Here is a 21,619-nt window from a genome sequence, read left to right as displayed (position 1 = left end):
TTCTCACTCAAAATCACTCAAAAGGATTTCAACGTTTTCGTTGTTACTGACTGCAGTGCATCCTTGAAGCTGCAGGTTCCCTTGAAGAAGGATTCCTGGGGTAATATTATGATAATAATGATTATAGTTATGCTGTTAAGTCATTATTGTGGTCAATTCTGGTTTTGGCTTTACACATTCAAGGTTCCTAAGTGCTGTTGATACCATTCATGAATATTTGTTATTGTATTCTTAGACATTTGATTTCTGTAGTCTTCATGAGACTTTAGTCTTTTGAAGATCTGTAAACAGTTCATAATAGTTTTAAACCCCTTCCATTTTTTTCACTAAATATGTTTGTTACTTTTTTAGTTTGTTACTAATGTGTCTTGTTTTAATCTGCATTGTTTTCAACATTTTAATATTCTCATTAAGTCTGTGTGACTTGGGAGCAGTGCTTCTATGGCATAACATTTTCTTGCTTCCTCATGAGTCATCTGTACAAAATGACATACACTTAAGAATTATGTTGTCCATCACCATTGTACATCTGTCCGTCATCAGAAGTCACACTATACATGACCTAGGCCATAACTTGGTAAGTGTACATATGAAGCCTTATGCACTTGTTTCAAGGTAATTAGAATACTCATGAGAGGTGAACGACCGTAATGATGGTGAATGTGTAAACAAGCCAGCGTGTACGCCCGTTGGGGTCCTCAGTTATAACAGTATGCTATCTTAAATGTATTCTTTACTGTAAGCTCTTAAATCCTTCATGAATTGAAATGGAAATTTGAGATAACTATAAGGTTTTGCCAGCTGTTATGAACCATCCAAACTAGCGTTCCGATGGTCAAACTACTGACCCCGGCCCGAACTCAGGCCAGGAGTCAGTCGTCCCTTGTCATGCCAAGGGCACGCACGTACGGCAGACACCTGCCTAACTATTGGTGACACTTCTTGACTACGTAAAAAGATTAAGTGAAGGTGAAATCTGTGGTCGATCAGTTTCTCTAAGTCACGGGAAATTTATTGTGCAAGTGATTTTCTTCCATAAAAAAGGTGTTGGAAGTTAATATAAACGAGCAGTGATTACTTTGTCAACTCGTTTTATCAGGAGATTGTCACGGTAAAAACCAAGCATAACAGCCAATTTAGCGTGGTTGTATAGGAAGAGGTGAAATACTGTATTTGGTGAAAATCATATATTGCGTAGACTAACCTGAATACGGTGCAATACTTGGAAATTTTGGATTAGTGATTATTACCTGGATGTCTGGGCATTCCTGGCTGATGTCTGTATTTCGCGCGGCAGAAGGTAAGTAACATTTACTTATGAAATCGTATGTTGGTCATTTCTTCTGGGTTAAGGTAAGTGACGAGATTTAATATGATTTATTAGGCACACATAGATGTTCTTATAAAACACTTAACATGGCGTTTATCCCCAGTCAGACTACACTCCCCTGGGCTATACACACGTTTCTTCCAAGATTTAGAAATGGTTAAATTTCATACGAAGTTATCACTACCAAGATCACTAGTGGTCTACACACATTTAAGGCATATAAATGTTTTTTTTTTTTTTTTTTTTTTTTTTTAATTTTCCAAAAGAAGGAACAGAGAAGGGGGCCAGGTGAGGATTTTCCTTCTAAGGCCCAGTCCTCTGTTCTTAACGCTACCTCGCAAACGCGGGAAATGGCGAATCGTATGAAAAAAAAAAAAAAAAAAAAAATGTTTATTTTAGTCTTGTATATGACGGGTTTCGTAGCTTATTATTGTCACGTTTTGATCTATCAATTTTATACACAATGGACGTATTTTTTTCTTTTTACGATGGTTGTCTCAACCCATGTCAGTCGTGCCAAGGGTTGTTAACAGGGGTAGCATGACATTGTGGTTAAGTGATATATATATATATATATATATATATATATATATATATATATATATATATATGTGTGTGTGTGTGTGTGTATATTCCAGAGGCATTTCATGATTTTAACGGGGTAGGAGTAGTGTGAATTCTGAGATCTAGCCATGCTGAATTTTGCATCCTTCTGTGTTAAAAGATTAATACTCGCCTGTACGACATCCTACTTAATGTAGCGCATGTCTGACAACAAGGCATAACCACCTACATCACTAACCAGTGTTTGCCGTGCTTCTTTGCCTTCTAGACTACACTATTACTGAGGATTCGCGTATTTGTACTGTGCATATAACTTTTACACTCGTGGGATCCTAACTATAGAATTTTTTTTTTTTTTTAAATTATACAACTTTAATATATATATGCACCGCCTACATTAACAATGTCCGGTTTATTCCATTCACCTACGACCTGTACTGTAAATATAATTCATAACGTATTCATTAACATTTCTTGCCTGATTTCATGTGGCTGCTCCATCCCTTTATCTCGAAGAGTTATTCCCTACCCATATCATTAATGGTTTATGATAAACGGGTGATAAGGAAAGATTGTGGCCAGCCCCCCCCCCCCCCCTCTCTCTCTCTCTCTCTCTCTCTCAAGACGGCAAATTTAAAGCCATTACTCTTTTCCCATGTCTCGGTTCTCTTAATTCTGTTATTATGTTGTCTACTCTGGTCCTTGCCTATTAGCATTTTGTGCTTCTTTCAAGTACGGTGGCCAAACCTAAGAAGCACGTTCTTTTGTAAGGCTTTTGTAATATTTGCCAGCTGAGAAATCTGTGCTCCTAATGGCCATTCAAACGATCCAACTGATTCCAGTATCTCCCCTAACAGGTTGTATTTTAAGGATAATATTGAGCTTATCTTCACCCTTTAATCAGACCTGACATATCAGCATTACCTAGTAAAGGGATTTCGTATATATCTTCAGTTTAGCTTACTCTCCAGTAGGCAAATTTGTTTCATCATGTGTATGGTTGTGGTACATGCCCAATACATCTTTGTACAGTGATAACACGAAGTTTTTCATTTGTTGGGTATGTATACTTCGAGAGGAAAGTTGTGTTGAGTCATAAATTGATAATTTCATTCTTGACAGCATTATAAACCAACTCCTGAGCTGAATCTAGGATCTGAATGTATTAGTCAACTGTGCAGACTTTCCAAATTTAAAGCACGGTTACATTTCCATTACATAGTTTTACCTAATTTCCTCATTATTTTTTATCCTCTTATGATGTTCTTTCATTTCATATGAGCGAAATAGATTTGTTAACTTTATTACCTTGCTGTTTAAGGTGTGTATTAGTATTTAGGTAACTGATGAGAGCACCAAGGCAGCATTGTTTCCCCTTTGATTACAAATCTTATCTGTATCAAAAAAAATTCTATCATCTCCATGAACAAAACTTAGATAATTTGGATGGCATACACTGTTTTAGTCAGATATATTTTGCCATGTTGCAAGCTGCCAACATCAGCTTAGGTTGGGTTGGATGAGTCAGTTTAAGAAAAGGGGGCAGATACAGTAAATGGAATTTTTTGTATTTACTATTCTGTACATTATTTTCCTTGTGTAAGTGACATTTAGTGTATTTGGTACAGTACTGTATATTATTTCCACCATTTACATTAGAGAATTATTTCAAATATTTTTTATCTTTGGCCCTCATGATACTGTAAAGCATATTTTTTAGATATTTTTCAACACTTTCATGTAGTAGGTTCTTGACTGATTTGTACACTGAAAATGAATTACATAGAGGATGGTAGTAACAAAAATCTATAACAGAAGTATAGGTGGTGTAGCAGTTTATGGGCTAGAACGTTTCAGAGAAGCTAGTTGTCATCTTAGACATAATGTATTGTAGTTGGTGAATGATTTGGTTAATATATTTTCATAGATTTTTTTCTACACAGTTCTCTTTAATACATTCTAACCACATGAATTAACTAATGGTTGTCTACATATTCAGAAAAAACATGTAGCACATTGAGTTGCAATCATGCGTTAAACATATTTGTCTTTCAAATGTGGAATGATTTAGTAAATTGTATTTTTTAAATTTTTCTATACAGTGCACTATAGAATGGTAATGGCTGATTCATGCACAAAACTTAAGGTATATATTTGTTGTCTTTACCTAGTGCTACGTCACAGATGCACGGGGGAAGGGGTTCTGTTTCATGTGTGGTGGGGTGGCGACAGGAATGGATGAAGGCAGCAAGTATGAATATGTACATGTATATATATATATATATATATATGTGTGTGTGTGTGTGTGTGTCTGTATGTATATGTATGTATTCATTGAAATGTACAGGTATGTATATGTGCATGTGTGGGCGTTTATGTAAATACATGTGTATGTGGGTGGGTTGGAACATTCTTTCGTCTGTTTCCCTGTGCTACCTCACTAATGTGGGAGACAGCGAGTAAGTATAACAATAAAAAAGATATATTTAGAAAAGTAATTGAAATATGGGTGGTGCAGTTAAATGTTTAAAATGCATGCGAGTAACTGTGTGTAAGTGCAAAACATTCATAATTTTTTCAGTGAATGGTATGGTAAATTGTATGTGTATTTATTCTGTACAATTATATTCAGGAGTTTCTTATCTAATGCATGAACTAATGATTATCTACATATTCAGAAAAGATATGAGTGAAAACCTTATGTCCCCTATCCCAGAATATAAAGAAATGTGGGAGTGATAGATTGGCAGATAGCTGTCAGTTATTTTGCTTTTGTATTTTATATTATTTTAATTGCTTAAATAATGTTTTGAGTATCATTTGATACATTACTTCCATTATTTACCTAAGGTTTAAAAATATCTGTATTGTTGTTATGATTATTGGTATTTCTTTTTTTCATACTTCATTTCCATTTACTGTGTTAGCAAGGTAGTGCTATGAATAGATGAAGAAAAGCTGCATTTGCTCAATTACATTCTCTAGCTGTCACTTGTAATGTGCAAAAATCACAGCTTCCTATCCACACCCAGGCCCCACAGACCTTTCTCAGTTTACCTTGGCAGCTTCACATGTCATGGGTCAGTCCATTGACATTACGCTGACCTTTGTATACCACAATTTTTGCAATTTACTCTATCCTGTTCAGGCCCTGATCATTCAAAGTTTTTCAATCCATCCTTCCAACTCCAATTTTGCCTACCCCTTGTCTTTGTTGTCTCCACTTTTGACACATATGTCCTCTTTATCTTTCTTCACTCATTCTTTCCATATATCCAAACCATTTCAACACATCTTCAGCTCTTTCAACCACTTTCTTTTTACAACCACTTTTCTCTCATATCCCTTTTTGCTACTTACTCGATCAAACCCCCCACACCACTCACTGTCCTCAAACATTTCCTTTCCAACACATCCACCTTCTTCTGCACATTCTAATTTATAGCCCATACCTCACATCTTTATAACATTGCTGGGACTATACCTTCAACTTCAAACATATCCATTTTTGCCTTCTAGACAATGATCTCTGTTCCCATGCATTCTTCAGTGCTCTTATAGCCTTTGCCCCCATACCTACCCCATGACTCACTACTGTTTCCATTGTTTCATTCACTACCATGTCTACTGCCAGGTATCTAAAACACTTCACTTGCTATCATTATTATTATGCCTGCAATCCTTAACCCCATATTTGTGTGGAAACGAACGTCACCATATAACACAAACTGATACAACACCAACTCTGTTGCTACCTGTCTTGTGCTGTATCTCGACCTATCTGTATAGGATTTTTTCTTAATATTTTTGTATAAAGAAGCCATTATACATAACACCAGCAGAAAATCATGAAGTAACAGGTACCTAAACATATCTGGGAAGACAGAGCCCTGGTGTTCTCAGGCGTGTTAGTACAGTCTCCTCCCAGTGTGTGCACTCAGTGCACTACAAATTAATGACAGTCTCTGAGGCACTAATGATATTGATGATATTTGGCTGGTGCTGAGCTGTTGTCATAACAGAAGTCATGATGTAGAGGAAATGAAATGTCTTTCATAGTGCACTATTTTTTCTCCATTACAATTTTTTTTCTAGTATTTTAGCATGTGGAAAGTTAGTGAAATGTTAAATTTTTCCAAATTCTGAATGAAGAATTATCAAGGTTTTGGTCTACTGACATGTGCAGCAAATAACAGTAGATTACGTAACATTATGAACAGCATGAATATCTGAAGATTTTATAGTAAAGATATAGATATCCCCATGGTATTTGATAAAACATTCTTCATTTTTTGCTGTAACATTCACTGTATATCACACGAGAAAGTCTCCATGAATGTGATGCATGTGGTATTTGACAATGAAAACAAATGTATGAGTTTGTGACCCAAGTGCATTGTTTGTTGTGTAGATGAGGTGATAATAGATGTGTCAACAAACTAGCAGTGAGAAAAGGAAATGTTCAACCCAGGCGTTGTCTGTACAGTCACAGACGAGACTACTTTACCTGATTTGACAGACTTTTTCTTCTTGATATTTTCCATGATTCACAAGAATAATTTTTCTTTCTCAATATCTCTCTGTATGGGAACTCTTCCAAATTTTATGATTTACCTTTTCTCCCTAGATTTTTTCCCCTTTTTTTGTACAATGAAAAAATATATAGAATAGTGTGAAGTGGCTTGAAATCTGTTTTAGAGGTCATCACACTTTGAAAAAGCATAGGACCCCCTCATTAATTTACTTTCCTTTAGGGCTCTTCACTAATCAAAATAGTGAAATTTCAGAATTACTGAAGTGGAAATATATTTGAAAATTCGACATTTTTTCATAATTTATGTTCATCTTGCTTTCATCTTTCAAGGCCTGGCTTTGATTGAAATAAGAAAAGATGGGGACCTCACTCCAACTCCCCTCTGATAGTCTTTTATCAAATACCAATTGCAGGATCTGTTCTAAATGGCCTGAACTTTAAAGAAAATTCTTTTATTGGAATATAAAATCAAACTTACAAATTACTCATAGTGTCCCTTCTATTTACTTTTACCCTTTCAATTCAACTAGTGTTACTGTGACCTAGAACAGTGGAATTGAGTGACCCATATGGCATGCTATCACCCTCATAAGCATAGGCTCTGAGGTCATTGTTTGCTAAAAGAGGTTGTACAGAGTTCATGCAGGAACCAATGTTGACCTGTTGCATTTTATTTGTTGTTTGTGAACACATGATTGTTGAGCATGCTGCAACAGGACACTCTGAAGTAGAACATATTGTCTTAGAACACTTTATCCAGGCTATATTTCTTTTTTGATCAAAATCCACATTCTCTGCCGCAATATCAACTGCTGCTGTAGAACATATTTCAACGTTGGTTTCATCATGACCTTTAAGCACTTTGCTGCCAGGAATCTTTGTGGTGCTTCTTGCCATTAATGGGCTGACCCTTTTTGTGGTAACAGCCTCACACCCAAGGGTCGATAGCCCTACAGGAGTAACCAGGACCTTCGTGCCTGCAAATAGTAATACTGTATTACCACTTCACTGTAGGCAAGCTGTTGAGCTCTAAGTTTCGGTAAAGTTGAATTGGAAGAACCAGAATACCTGTAATCTTCATAATAAATGAACAAAAGTTATATCAATCTTATGTAATGTAAGCAAATTTCATTAAGCTAACACTAGCAGATTACAGTATAAATGCTGTAGGACTCCTGTTCCCCAAAGTCACTCAAACAAAAAGTTGATTTACAATTTTATGTTGAATCAACAGATATGTTTGCTTATATGTATTAAGGGATGCTGGATAACATACACCACATAAACGGCATTTCCATTGTAGGAGATGTCTATACCTATATGAACTCTATCTCAATCTTGAATCAACTCCTAGTCAGAGAAAAAGATCATTCATGATCTTGTTTCACAATTTAAGAAGCAGTGGACTTTTTACTTCATATTCCTTGCAATAAGTCTTATCCCTTTCCCTTGTAGTGAAAAAAATCATTGTTTCCATCTGCTTCTCATCGATGAAGTCCCATTTTATGCTGCAATAAGAAATACTACATTCATTTGCCTTATTTTACCTCTACTCTGTCAGCTTAATGATCACTTCATCATCACCCTTTGCTTCTCTGCTTTGCAGTTGCATTACTTTTATACTCACTTTCTTTATAATGTCTTCTCCCCAAAGTATTCCTCATTCTTCTGTCCTCCAGTCCTACTAAACAGATATCAATTCTGTTGTACAGTCATCTCTCATCAATGCCTTTAATATTTTCTCCATATCATAAATTTCATTATCTCTTACCATTGATATTCCATTTTTAAGTAGCACACTCTCATATTTGAATGTGTTCATTCATCTCGGTGGTAGACCAAAATATGGTCTTATTTTTAGCTCAGTAATTCAGATTTCATTGAACAATGAAAGAAGTTTTAGAATACCATTGAAATGTAAAACATGAGGGCAAAAGAAAGTTCATCTTACTGATATGACAAAGAACTTCTCTTTCAGTCAAGTACCACTGAAAACAGATTCAGATACTTTACAAGATTGCACGTTAAAAGTATGTCTCAATTGGCGTTCTGTCATAGCATTCCTGTCAAACAGCAAAGTCTGCCAAACCTTTTGAGAAAAAGAATTCATTAAAACACATTAGCAAAGCATTTGTATATTTAGGATAACATTTAAAGCAACAGCATATGGTTTTTCCTATTATAAGTCATAACAGTTCTTCAGCATTTTGTTTTCAGACAGTTCAGCAGACTACCTGCATAATGCCTCCATGCTATTAGAGCTATATACAAAGCTTAACAATGTTGACAAGATACCAAAGGAGGAAGGAAAATGACAAGAAGTCAGAAAAGCCAAGGCAGTTAATGAATGCTAATCTGGACAATTCTTTTATTTTTACCATTACTGTGATAAATTATGATACTCAAGTCAAACTCAGGTTACAGCCACAATGAATGAGGAAAGGATATTTTACAAGGTTTTTCACTCAAATTGAAAAACTTCAAGGATATCCATGAATCATAATCAGGCTGTGCTGTAAATACAAAAGATAAACTTGTTTCTTCTTACTGTATCAGTTATACATTGATCATTCCTACCTTTGGGAGAAAGAAATATCTGTTTGTTTGGTACTTTGCTCCTCAGTGATTGAAGAAAGGTATTTCCTTCCTTATTTTCATGACTATTGGTAACTCCTTGTACAGTCTCAGAGTCTTCTATTGCATCTCTCACACCCTCCATGCTGGCTGGACTTAGACCAATGGTGCGTGCAGCACGGGACCGGTGTATGCGAATGGTTAATAGGATACCAATCACCACTGAAATGAAATATTCAAAATATCTTTTATAATGAAAATTTGAAGATTTGAGATTATGAATTTAGTCTCTACATTTTAACCTCAACACAAAATGTGCATGATTTAAGAAGGACGAAAAAGAATGATAATGATTTTATAGTTCAGCAGGTGAACTGAATTAAATTACTATTGCAGGAGAAATGAAGCCATTTATATCAAAGAAAGAAGAAATATTCTCCAAGAGAAAATTGCATGGAATAACTGGTTCTACAGTACTTTTGGTATAGAAATTTGTTTTGGAAAATTTTCCTTTTGAAAGGCAGGGTTAGCACACAGTACTCACTGCAGGAAAATATAGAGTTATGAAGAATGAGCTGTGTGAGTTAAGTGTTGTCAAGTGTTATGTGTGACAAGGAGAGACTGTGTTCTTGTGGACAGAATGTCAGCAATTCACATATGGGTGAGGCAGAAAGAAAAGACAGTAACCTGGATCAAAGGAGTGCAATTTGACAACCACTGAAGTGCTGACTCACTAAGCAGATGTCACTAACCCTCCCAATACCGAGGCTGGGAGTATTGGTAATACCTTCCTGGATGGTGGCTGCCTACCAACTACTACAGATTATAGTTGTGAAAAATGTAAAATTATGTAATCACGAAAAACTTACTTATAACAATCATGGAAAGTGTAATAGCCGTTATAGCCATAGGTGCAGTGAGAGGGTTTGGTTTCATGGGTACTTTCACCCATTCACAGTTATCTCCAATGTGGGCTGGATCACATGCACAATGGTAGGCTGGTCTTAGGTTGTAACATGTGCCACCATTTAAACATGGCTGGAACACACACTCATTGATGTCCTGGCAACTGATGTTCACCAGTTGTTGTCCTGGTGCACAGCTGCAGGCAACAGTAAATTATTAGTCTACAACAGTGAAGAGATAAGAAAAGCATTAAAATTGATATTACTTAGGTGACCTCACCATTAAAATGCCATGTCATAGTCAGTATTTAGATGCAATCTAAACACCAGATATTCAAATGCAAAATAGCATCTTCAATACAGGATATATTTCTAAAGAAGCCAATACACCCCTGCCTTCATTCAAACATTTTCATACTCACCTCTTTCCACCTTAGTGAGGGAACACCAGGAACAGGCACACAGTGGCCTCATTTGCTCACATCCTTCACTCTCACTGACATGTACAGAGCAGTGAAACCAGATTCAACCATCCACAAACAAAACAAACACACTGTTCTGTGGTTTGCCCTGACCACTTTTTATGCCCAGGTTCATTCAAACATTAATGCTGAATATTATTAAAGACAAAATGCAATGAAAGGATTAGTTATTCTGATCAGTCTTGGATTTTCAATCAAACCGTGTTTTCAGCTGACGTCTCGCTATCTTTTTAGAGAAAAGTAAAAAAAATTGATTAGCCAGACTGCTACACCTTAAAATCAACTTTACAGTTTTTCACTATATTTCACTTTTAAATTTTTCCAATTCCTGTGATTCACTACTTCTCTGATAAGGTTTCAGGTGTCATTTTCAGTCTCTTGTCACTTCTTTCTCACCTTTTTTTTCCTTTTGACTAAATGTGGTCCTTTTGCAGTTTAAACATCATTTTGTATAGCAGATTCAAGTAAGAAACTGCAGAAGTTGGTAACTGAATTTGGAATACTGTGTGAAAGGAGAATGTTGAGTAAATGTAAATCAATGCAAGGTTATTAGGTTTAGCAGGGTTAAGGGATAGGTTGGTTGGGGTGTGAGTTTGAATGGAAAAAACTGAAGGAAGTTAAATGGAGTGGGAGTGGACATGGCATAGGGTTGGGGACGGGGTGAAGGTCCTGGAAATGCTGAAGAATGTGTGGAGAGAACATTATCTTGGGGGGCATGAAAAAATGGTTGTTTGAAAGAACAATAGTCCTAATAATACTATATGGATGCTAGGCATGGGCTATAGATAAGGCCAGTGCAGAAGAGGGTGGATGTGCTGAAATGAAATATTTGAGGACAATATGTGGTGTGAGGTGGTTTGATTGAGTGAGTAATGAAAGGGTAAGAGAGATTATGATGGTAAAAAGAGTGTGCTTGAGAGAGCTAAAGAGAGTGTGCTGAAATGGTTGGAAAGTGTGGAGAGAAAGGGTGAGGAAAGGTTAACAATGAGTATAAATGTGTCAGAAGTGGAAGGAACAAGGAGGTAGGGAGACCGAATTGGAGATGGAAGGATGAAGTGGAAATGATTTTGAGTGATTATAGCTTGAACATGCAAGTGGGTGAATGGTGTGCATGGGATAGTGAATTGGAAGAATTTGATGTAATGGGGTTGACATGCTGTTGGTGGGCTAAACCAGGGCATGTGAAGCATTTGGGGTAAACCATGGAAAGGGCTGTGGGGCCTGGTTGTAGCTAGGGAGCTGTTTTTTTGGTGCATTACTCATGACAGCAAGAGAATGAGTGTAAGCAGTTTCCTCTTTTAGAAATTGAAATACAAAAAGGGAAGGGCTTCCAGCCTCATGCTCCTGCCTCTTTTAGTTACTTTCTACAACATGCGGGATATCCAGAGGTAGAATTCTTTCTCCCCCTACCTTAAGGATAAGGAAAAGAAAAAAGAATTCTATGTATATATATGTTTGTGTATGGTGTGTATAAGAAAGCCATGATAAGGGCATTCAGTTTTCTTTATCTTAGCTGTCATTGAAAAAATAAGCCCTGCAAATGATTACAATCTATTTAGTTAGATTTTCTGAATCTCATGTTAACCATCTTCCCTGCCTTATCCCATGATTTTTCTAAATTCTTTCTGTTCTCTGGGAGACTGAATTCTCACCTGCAGGTAGCAAGCCTCCATGAATCATGGCAGGAAAGAGGCGGCAAGCAGTTGGTGGTGTTGCACATATTTGGGGCATTACAACCTTGTTCTAGGTTTTGTTGGATGGTTACTTGCCCCCATATGGTGCCATTTAGAGAAGGTGGTAGTGGTAGGGAGTGACCTGACACACGCACATCATCAACGCAACCTGTTCAGATTTGCTCATGAAAAAACATATATGATGGATTAACCAAATACAGCTTATAATGCAAACAAATACAATTTTGGTTATTCCTTTTTCATAACATTCCATCCACTCTTCTTCTATATTCACTGTCTTACATTTCCCTCATTCGCTCAGTCCACCCTCTTTCATGTATTATAATGCACTGAAATCAGAGCTTGCTATCCACAACCAAGCCTCACAGACCTTTCTGTGGTTTCCCCTGATCATGTCCATTCACCTTATTAAAATTTATGCCATATATGCATACATCTCAAAACTCGATATTTTGCTTCAACTACCTCTTATGTAACTAACTTAACATCTTAGCTCTGCATTCACCTCTTACCAACTTAGTCTCAAGTATTTACATTCTGTGGTACATTTTATGAGTTTCCTCACTTTCATTACATTCTTTCCATAAGTCTTAATGCAGATTACACATTCTCCATTCCACCATCCTTTGTAAGCACTGTTGTAATCCATCAATATAGTGTATCGTAATATACTCCACATCTTAATTATAGCCACATTGGTTGTATGTATATTAACAACCATACTTTCATTGCCATTCACAAAAGTTTATGGCCTCAATCTTTTCCCCTGATAGAGACACTAATCACCGTGTACTTTACATGTATCTTTGACTTTACCTTTCTTCCTCCTTTTCTCAACTCATCATTTAAACACACACTTCCATCCATGAACTCATTTCAGTGTCTAAACTCTGAAAATGCCTGACAAAGTTACGCACAAAATTCCTGTCTTACTGACCATAACTGTTATCTTGAACTGATTTGTTCATTCCTACACTTATAACATGCTCCACTTTTATCTAGAATCTTCACTATCATAATCAAATTTTCCATTATCAAATTCTTGCTGCTCTGAAATAACATATAAGATCAGTTTATTGAATGTATGCATACACAGTACTGTATGCTTCCTTTTTTGAACATGAAAATGTTGAATTCTTAAACAGTAATAGGAATATCACCTTATCTTATATACTTAAAGATAGAGGAAACTATACCAAAGAGAGATAGCTATGGAAACAATGCAAGGAGAAACTGTTTTTATGGAAACAGACTGGAAAATGGAATTTCTCAGCTAGATTACAGAACAATTTTAAGAAGGCCCTGTAAAATCTATAATGAGAGGGTTAGTTCACAAATACCACTGACAAAGTAATGAGAGGGTCAGGAAGGAGACATATTAAGAAAAGACATCAAAAAGCTAGATCGCTGAGCTGTAATGGGAAAAGATAAAGGGAGCTCAATACCCAACCACCATTTGAGAGAAAAATAATAGAGCAAAGAATAAGTACTGTGTAGTACAATAAGAGAGAATGGAGACACCATGAAAGATGTAGATGAGGCATATGAAAATTGAAAACTTTTGGAAATCTATTAGGAGTAAACTCACTTTAAAAGAGTTCATCAGACTTTGTAATTTAGAGGAAAGGACTGACCACTGGTGTTGAAACAATAAGCAAGGAACTGAATGGGTTATAAAATGTACTCATAGTATGGTTAGTTCTATAAATGAAACAAGAATGAGATGGGATGGAGACAAGAGATGAACTGAAATTGTTGGTAAATAATTAAGTAGGTCGTTTAAAGATTCTGATCCATGTAATACATGGATCTGATGAAATCCCTTCATGTGTACTTTAGGATTGTGCAGAAACACTGACAGACTGCCTGAAATATAATTCATCGTGTAATTTGATGGGGGTAAAGTACCAAGAGAGTGGAAGAGTAAATGTATTTCAAAGAAAAGATCAGAAAACTGCAATGAAGTCTGAAGAATGTTAGAAAATTTGATGAGAAAGGAAATGAATGATTACTTGGAAAGGGAAAACTACCTAGGTTAAGAAGAAGAAATGGGTTCAAAGGAAAGAGGTCATGCATAACAGATCTTTAAGACCTATATGAGAGTGAGCTCTGCTTTATATAAAGAGATGGATGAGTCGACTGTGTGTTCTTGGACTACTCCTGCATATGAAATTGGTAAAGAAACTTGCTTTTTAGGAAGGCTCAAGGGAGGACTACACTGGGTTGAAAATTACTTTGATGGAAGGAATTGTAGGAGGCATGGAAGAGGTGCCTTTTGTATGTGTTTTATCACAAGGCTTAGTATTACGGCTACTGTTATTCGTGGTCTATGTTAATGAATTACCTTGAGGAGTGGATTCATACTTGAATATGTTCACAGATTATGCAGAATCATTAGAGAAATAAGGAATGACCATGATTATATCAACTCAAAAAAGGACTTGGACAAGGTCTTAAGTTCATCAGATACTTGGTGAGTGAAGTTCAATCCAAAATAATGAAAAGTGGGTGAAGTTCAATGCAAAATAATGAAAAGAGGGGAGATTGAAAGGCCTTGATATGACTTTAATCTGGCAGGAAACAAACTACACAAATCCATGAGAGATAGGAACTTTGGGGTCAACATAGCACCAAACCTATTGCCAGAACACCCATTTAGGAAATGTTAAGAAAAAAATCATCTGCTGGCAAATTTAAAGATTACATGAGTTCAATAAACTACTTACTATTCATAATAAACTAGAATTAGATCATCAATCTTAGAATTGGTACCTGCTCTTATAGAAATATAGAAATCTGATACAGAAGATCCAATGAAGGGCAACAAAGATGGTGCCTGAAATAAGATATGAGTTACAAGGATGGCTTAGAGGCTATGAATTTTTTGTTCATATAGTTGGAACAAATAAGGGAAAACTATATTACATCCTTCATATTTCATAATCAAACCATGCCAAAGGTGAACTTTTGGAAAAGCAAAGAAAGAAACATAATAGTAAGAAACATAGAAGGAAGCCCTTTAGAAAAAAAGACTTTTATATTATCAGAATTGTGGTTAAATGGAAGAGGCTAAGAAAAGAAACTGATCGAAGACAGTTTCCAAAAGTTATATGGTAGTGAAGGAAGGGTAGAGGATGGACACCACAAGTTTAGAGTTCGCTCCCTATTCTGTAGATACAGATGATTACTAAAACTTATATTGGACAATTCTGGGAAATGTAAGGAAATCACTCATTTACTGTTGCTGGGCTGTGTACTGTCACTCACTCTCTTGGAGGTCTTCATAAACTGTAATTAGGCTAAGGCCCTTGAACTCGGGGACACCACCCAGAGTTGTTCCATCCTGTTTATCGACATTAATAGGCATGGGGGGCACAGCAGTAACAGCTTGCATGCCTCTAAGCCCAAGTGTGGTGAAGAGAGATGCCAGTGTGTTGTTCTGCCGCCACCCATCACCATCATCCACTGAGATGATTAAGTTATGTCCATGACGACCTACTTGTATGGTGTGCCACAACCCATCACCCAGAGGGAAGCTCTCTAAACACACTTCCTGCACTGCCAACTCCACTCCATAAACTGATGCACATGCCACACCACCACGTAACTGTTACAAGCACAAGAGAGAGATTATTGTAGAGGAAATTAAAGAAGTATATCTCATGATGCATATTTGATAATATATAGTTTAAGCATTACCATCAGCTAGCACTGTAGAGCTCTTGGAAACTACATACTAAAGGTAACTAAAGAGAACTTACCTGTAACTTTAAAGCATGAGATTGTTGGTTGGATGCCAGTTGCATCAGAAGACCATTATGGTTCCCCCTCGTTCTAATGCGCAGCTGCAGTGTTACATCAAATGGGTCTGGTGTAAATGACAGTGCAACCTTTGTGTATGATGCCTGGCCAAAAGCAACTGGTACAGTAGGTATGGTGCACTTAGGCCCTGACCACCCTGGCTGACATTCACATCTAGGGTTTTTCAGACCATTAACACAGTGGCCTCGCAGACCACAGGAAGTCTGCCTTTCCCTACAGGCAATCTCTTGGGGTCTACAGCCACTCACACTCTTACTGCTGTATGCTGATTCACCCAGGTCAATCAGCTGAGAATGAAATATGAACTTGTTCACCAGATTTGCGACAAAGAATATAAATTGCTACATAGAATTAAGGCAAGATTTTCCAAAATTAAAAACATCCAATTCTGAGATGAACATTTTGTGTTAAGAGACATGAAAAATTCAAGGCTCATAAAAAACATGACTAAATTATTGCAAATGGAGCCATTGATGACAATATTTTTGAGGTACAAGCCCAAGATTAGTTGGTAAATGACATGAGCCAAGATGTAGATGATATTCACAAGAACGCTACCTCTCCATTAACTGTGAGATGAGAGAGGCAGCCATCTAAAGCTTGGTGCACTAAAGTGGCTGACCACCCAAAATCCCCAGGCAGTGGATATGGTTGGGCAAGGCCACCCAGTTGTAGAGGCACACTACCACCCCAACTTTTTGAAACCTCAGTATCTACCCATTGGGCCCTTGCAATGCAATGAGCATCATTAGTTGTGTCGGCTGTCCAGCCATGCCCACAGAGGTCCACCATTAGTGTCACACCCTGCAGAAAATATATAATAATACATAAACAATGCTTCCTCCTCCTTGACTAGATTGGCAGAACATCTGATTGACACTAACAAATTTCTCCTTCCTCTTGTGAAACCAAAGCTGTTAAACCTTTGTTCTGCCATCAAGAATATAAAATTTCCAAATTATATTATTACAGTTAAAACATACAGTAACACTAGATTGGCAGAACATCTGATTGACACTAACAAATTTCTCCTTCCTCTTGTGAAACCAAAGCTGTTAAACTTTTGTTCTGCCATCTAGAATATAAAATTTCCAAATTATTATTTCAGTTAAAACATACAGTAACACTAATGTGAGTAAGATACCTGGGCATCAAGATGCAGGTGAAGGGTGTGCCAAGTGCTGGTGCTCAGTGTGACATTTACTTGAACCTTCACTGCTCCTCTTGCACCTTCTAGCACTGCCTGTGGTTGCCCATTCACAAGCTGCAGTGCTATCATGGGAGTGGATGGGTTATGTGGATGAGAGGATGTGGATGACAGAGGTCCTGAATAGAGCAGTAGTGCTTGTGGACGGTGAGAGAGGATGCGTATGGAAAGGGTGGTTGGGATACATGGTGGTATTGGCTGAACCCATGCCCAGCCAGACCCTGTGAAGGTGCGGGTGAGAACCTTACACTTATGTCCCCAAGACCCTTCTGGACACACACACCTAAAGAAAACAAACAAAATGAATCAGCATTACTATTAAACTTACAAATAAATATATCCTAATTGAGGGCATTCTCTCCTTTAGCATACTCAAGAACTGAAATATTCAGATAAAAAAAAGAGCTCTCTGATGATAAACAGAAATAAACAAAGCAGACAAAAGTGTATTGAGAAACAAAATTCTGAGTCTGTCTCATGTAACAGTTTCTCTGTGAAAGGTTGGCATACATTTCAAACCTCAAAATGTGCCCTTGGGCCCTAGAACAGAATTGTTGTATAAAGTTTTTAAAGATTTGGTCATATTCAGTGTGCACCAGCACAAGTATTTTGGATGACATAATGTGTCATCTAATCTATGCACAGGAGTGTTACAATATGATATTAGGACAGTACTATGGCATAGTGAAGCTTTATGTGCACCTCATGTTTGTTTTGATTATTTTAGCTCATTGTCCATTTTTATATTCTGCATTTTATTATCAAAAGTACACAGGAAAAGACCCTTCACCTTTTACATGCAGCAGTAGGCTACATGTGGAATTTATTTTGTGGAGAATATAAGGTACATTACAATATAAAGGCTTGCTTAATTCACAAGCTCAAAGTTTATTTCTAAATAATGTTCCTAAAAACAATGAATTGAGCTGTGAAAAGTGCAGTACAGCAGATTTCACAAAAACTTTGCATGATATAACTTAGTGTCCTTTGATGCTGATGATTATGCTGTGGTCATCATAGCATACACCATACTGAGGAGAATTATGTTTAAAACATTTTTTTGACAAAGGAAAATTCTGTTCGTCTTTCACCTGTTGCCAGCGTCCATCCCAAGGCAGCGACCACCATTGAGACATGAGGTGGCTGTGCACACCTCATCCCCATAGTGCTTATGAGTGTTGCAGCTGTGGGCTCGTGTTAAACGTGGGGTCACCAAAGAAGTTAAGTTGGTGTCAACCACCTGCAAAATAAATAAGAGGGTTCAGTAGTGTATATCCATGATGTGGCAATACAGGGCTATAGTGAACTGAGTGTGAAGACATTTTCCTAATACCATACAGATATTGCTACTTTATATGATGTCAACAGGTGTTTAGCACATAGTATTACAATAAGATTCCATGCTTACTAATGATTCTTTACGTGTGATGAGCAAATAACTCTCATAAATATGATAACCTTGGAAAGAAGCTGTGAGTTCCTATGCAAAAATAGACAAGATGAACAACACAGCGGGTCCCCATGTTAGAGTTGAGTTCTTGGAAAATGCAGCTCTAAAGTGAATCATTTTTCTCAAAGTATCCACATAAAAAAGGCTAGTTATATTTCCTGAAACCTAACTCACAAATGTTTTTTATGGTAAAGAAAAAAAATTGATGAAAAAGAGCATGAGAATGATGCTTTTCTACAAAAGCTGAATATTTTTAAGCTCAAACATATGTATTATCATTTTCTCTTGAAAGTTTTAGAAAAATTTTTCCAATTTGTTGAATTAGAGAGCAGTTGTTACTGATAAAGAGCTTATTCTCCTATGCTCATACCATTTGAGAACAAAAAGCTGGCAAAGAAAGAAGAAAATTGCGTTTGTGAGTGCCAGGGCACATCTTAAGGAAGTTAAAAGTGATGCTGTAAATGATGTAAGCAGAAGTTTGATAAGACAGGTCCACTTAAAGAATCTCATGTTTTCAACATAGTGAAGAGGAATACCTTAACAATACCCCTACTGTCATATATAATTTTAAGAAATATATATAGATGTACTATATATATATATATATATATATATATATATATATATATAGATGTAGATGTACTATTCTTCATGCGTAAAACCTGATTATAACAGGGTCACCTAATATGGTTACCCCAAGGAACCATCTATCTAATACCAGAATTTTAATAATAAAAGAATTTTAAGAATAAAGTATATCTCTTCAGAATTACGGTTAATTACCGTGAAAAGAAAGGTAAGAAGAGTATTAGGATGTTTCTAGGTCTCGGAGAGAACTTGCCTTGGGATGAAACTAGTTAGCTTCCCAGCCAGTTGAAGGGTATAAGTTGAGTGTCAACCAGATGATTATGCCAAGAGGTGTTTATGCTTGATGGTACACCAGAGCACTAAACACATACAAAGATAATCAAGAACACGTACCTATATGCTTGATGGTAGACCAGAGCACTAACTACATGCAAAGGAAATCAAGGAGAGCACTTAGTTATACAATGGGGAAGGATAGAGCTAATATGTAAAATTAGGTACTATGAGCACCTGTATGCAAAGGAAGCCAAGAAATATGTATCTGTAGAGAAGGGAAGAGAGAGTAGTATTAAGTAGCAGTATCTTTGGAAAGTATCCCCCTAGATTATGTCAAGAGACAAGGAAATTACTAACCATCAGTAGCTAGGGATAGTATCCATATACATTGGAGTGCATGGAGATTGTTCATTTGCAGATGGGGAACAAAGAAGGTAAATATCTGTTAAACAGCTATGATGAAGCCTAACCTGGTGATGTAGCTATAAAGAGCATTGATTTAACAACACACTTTTGGAAAGTACCTTCCTGAAAAGGTGGCTATAGTGAGTACCACCATGGTTTTAAGGTCGTGGAGATTGCTGTCCTATAAAGAGAACCAGTTAGAGTCCCTGCCAGTGTAGGGAAGTCTAAAAAGTATCTCTCTACAAATGGCTTTGAAGAGGAGCATCTCTAGAGAGGTAATGTAAAAACCATGTATGAAGAGAAAGCCATTGAGAGGGTTAGTGTGTCAAGAAGGCCACACAGATAATCTAACTGTAGAAAAGACTAAGAGGAACATATACCTGCAGTGGGAGTGCTACAGAAGCCAGGGATGCAACTGATGAAGGGTTGTGTGGGAATGCATTGTCTGGTTCAGAGGAGACAGCTACCAATTCCTCAGCTTCCCCCTTCAAGGTATGTACATCCTCAAGTGCAACCCGCAATTTCATCATCTTCTCAAGCTGAGGATATGTACAGAAGTAAATTATAAAGAAGAATTCGATGTGCATTTTTCATCCAACATATGTAATGATGAATAAATAAAACATTCTCATAAGTTTGACCAAGTGTGACTTTTTGAAAGTTATTCTATGCACTCACTCACTTTGCACAGATTAGCCAAGGAAGCACTAATGCGAAAGAAAAAACAAAATTTTTTTTCTAACGGTTCGTCTCTTTGCTACAATGACAGTGCAGCACACTTGGATATCTCTCTTATTTTCAAAATCCAAACTTTTTCATATATTGCTAATTATCATTTATTCCCACTTTACTTCATTTTTTAAACTTCCCTTATGTACTTGTTATGGCTATCCATATTCTCCTCTTTATCATTATCTTAATTCCACATTTGAAAAACACATGGCATTGCTCATCTTCCTCATTGTAATTATGCATTAAGATGACCAGTATCAGATGTGGTTTGAGGCAAAGATACCCTACAAGATCAGGTGTGTTTTGAATGTTGCCTGATATGGATATCAATAAAACGTTTCTGTATATGAGAAATAAAGACAGCTCCAGGGTTAAACGCAGCCATAGAGTGCTTACTGTTTTGTCTGGAAGTACAGAGGTAGATTTTGTTTAAACCCTTTCCTGCATTTTAGTCAAAAAAAATCCTCGGGGCTCTGAAAGGCTATGTAAAGTTTGTATTACCTTTGACCTGGCAACAGTTGTTGAGCAGATGATTTGTAGGGTGACATAGACAACCCCAGCATCCCTCCCTCTTCCCATGTTAATCCCACTCTATCCCATTCCAGCACCACCTTAAGTTATCATCATCACATTTTTTATAAGTTTTCATTAAACATCATCTGTATTGAATGAGATGAAATAATGGCAAGTTTTCTTAAACTGTTTCATGTATATTCCATATTTGTCAAACAAAAAAATATTGGTCGGTAACATAACCCCCTTACATAGGTTGCAGTTGCTCAACCAAAGATGAATCTATTTGTGACATGGTTTTGAGTGGGATCATTGCATTACCATTACACAAATAATGAGTTTCAAAAGTTTTCCAATTCAGTACAAAGGTAGATAAATACTAGTTACTTGCAAGATGTCTCTGTAAAGAACAAACAAAAAACAATAAGGCAAGATTTTTTTCTTGTTTTCTGCTGAGTGTTGGGAGAGCTACCCGTGATATCCAGGTACAGCCCTAACAGTGAAAATGTTTTGAAGAGGGTCATGTTCCCAGTTGATACAACT

General features: G+C 36.8%; 1 protein-coding gene across 1 annotated transcript in view; it reads right to left on the bottom strand.

Annotated features, from left to right (window-relative positions):
* Positions 1–1,720: 1,720 nt before the first annotated feature.
* Positions 1,721–21,619, bottom strand: part of LOC139746234 (putative neural-cadherin 2) — an 82,515-nt gene continuing 62,616 nt past the window's right edge. Inside the window, exons 17-26 of the mRNA XM_071657224.1 lie at positions 20,212–20,370; positions 18,204–18,352; positions 17,050–17,395; positions 16,464–16,709; positions 15,845–16,192; positions 15,351–15,690; positions 12,042–12,231; positions 9,872–10,104; positions 9,006–9,224; positions 1,721–7,405 (exon numbers count right to left, since the gene is read on the bottom strand). Coding sequence (XP_071513325.1) covers positions 6,951–7,405; positions 9,006–9,224; positions 9,872–10,104; positions 12,042–12,231; positions 15,351–15,690; positions 15,845–16,192; positions 16,464–16,709; positions 17,050–17,395; positions 18,204–18,352; positions 20,212–20,370 — 2,685 coding nt within the window. The 3' untranslated portion in view covers positions 1,721–6,950. The remainder of the gene's footprint in view (positions 7,406–9,005; positions 9,225–9,871; positions 10,105–12,041; positions 12,232–15,350; positions 15,691–15,844; positions 16,193–16,463; positions 16,710–17,049; positions 17,396–18,203; positions 18,353–20,211; positions 20,371–21,619) is intronic.

The sequence above is a fragment of the Panulirus ornatus genome, chromosome 64 (assembly GCF_036320965.1).
Source record: "Panulirus ornatus isolate Po-2019 chromosome 64, ASM3632096v1, whole genome shotgun sequence".
Classification (NCBI taxonomy): Eukaryota; Metazoa; Arthropoda; class Malacostraca; order Decapoda; family Palinuridae; genus Panulirus; species Panulirus ornatus.
This window is presented reverse-complemented; position numbering and strand designations above follow the sequence as displayed.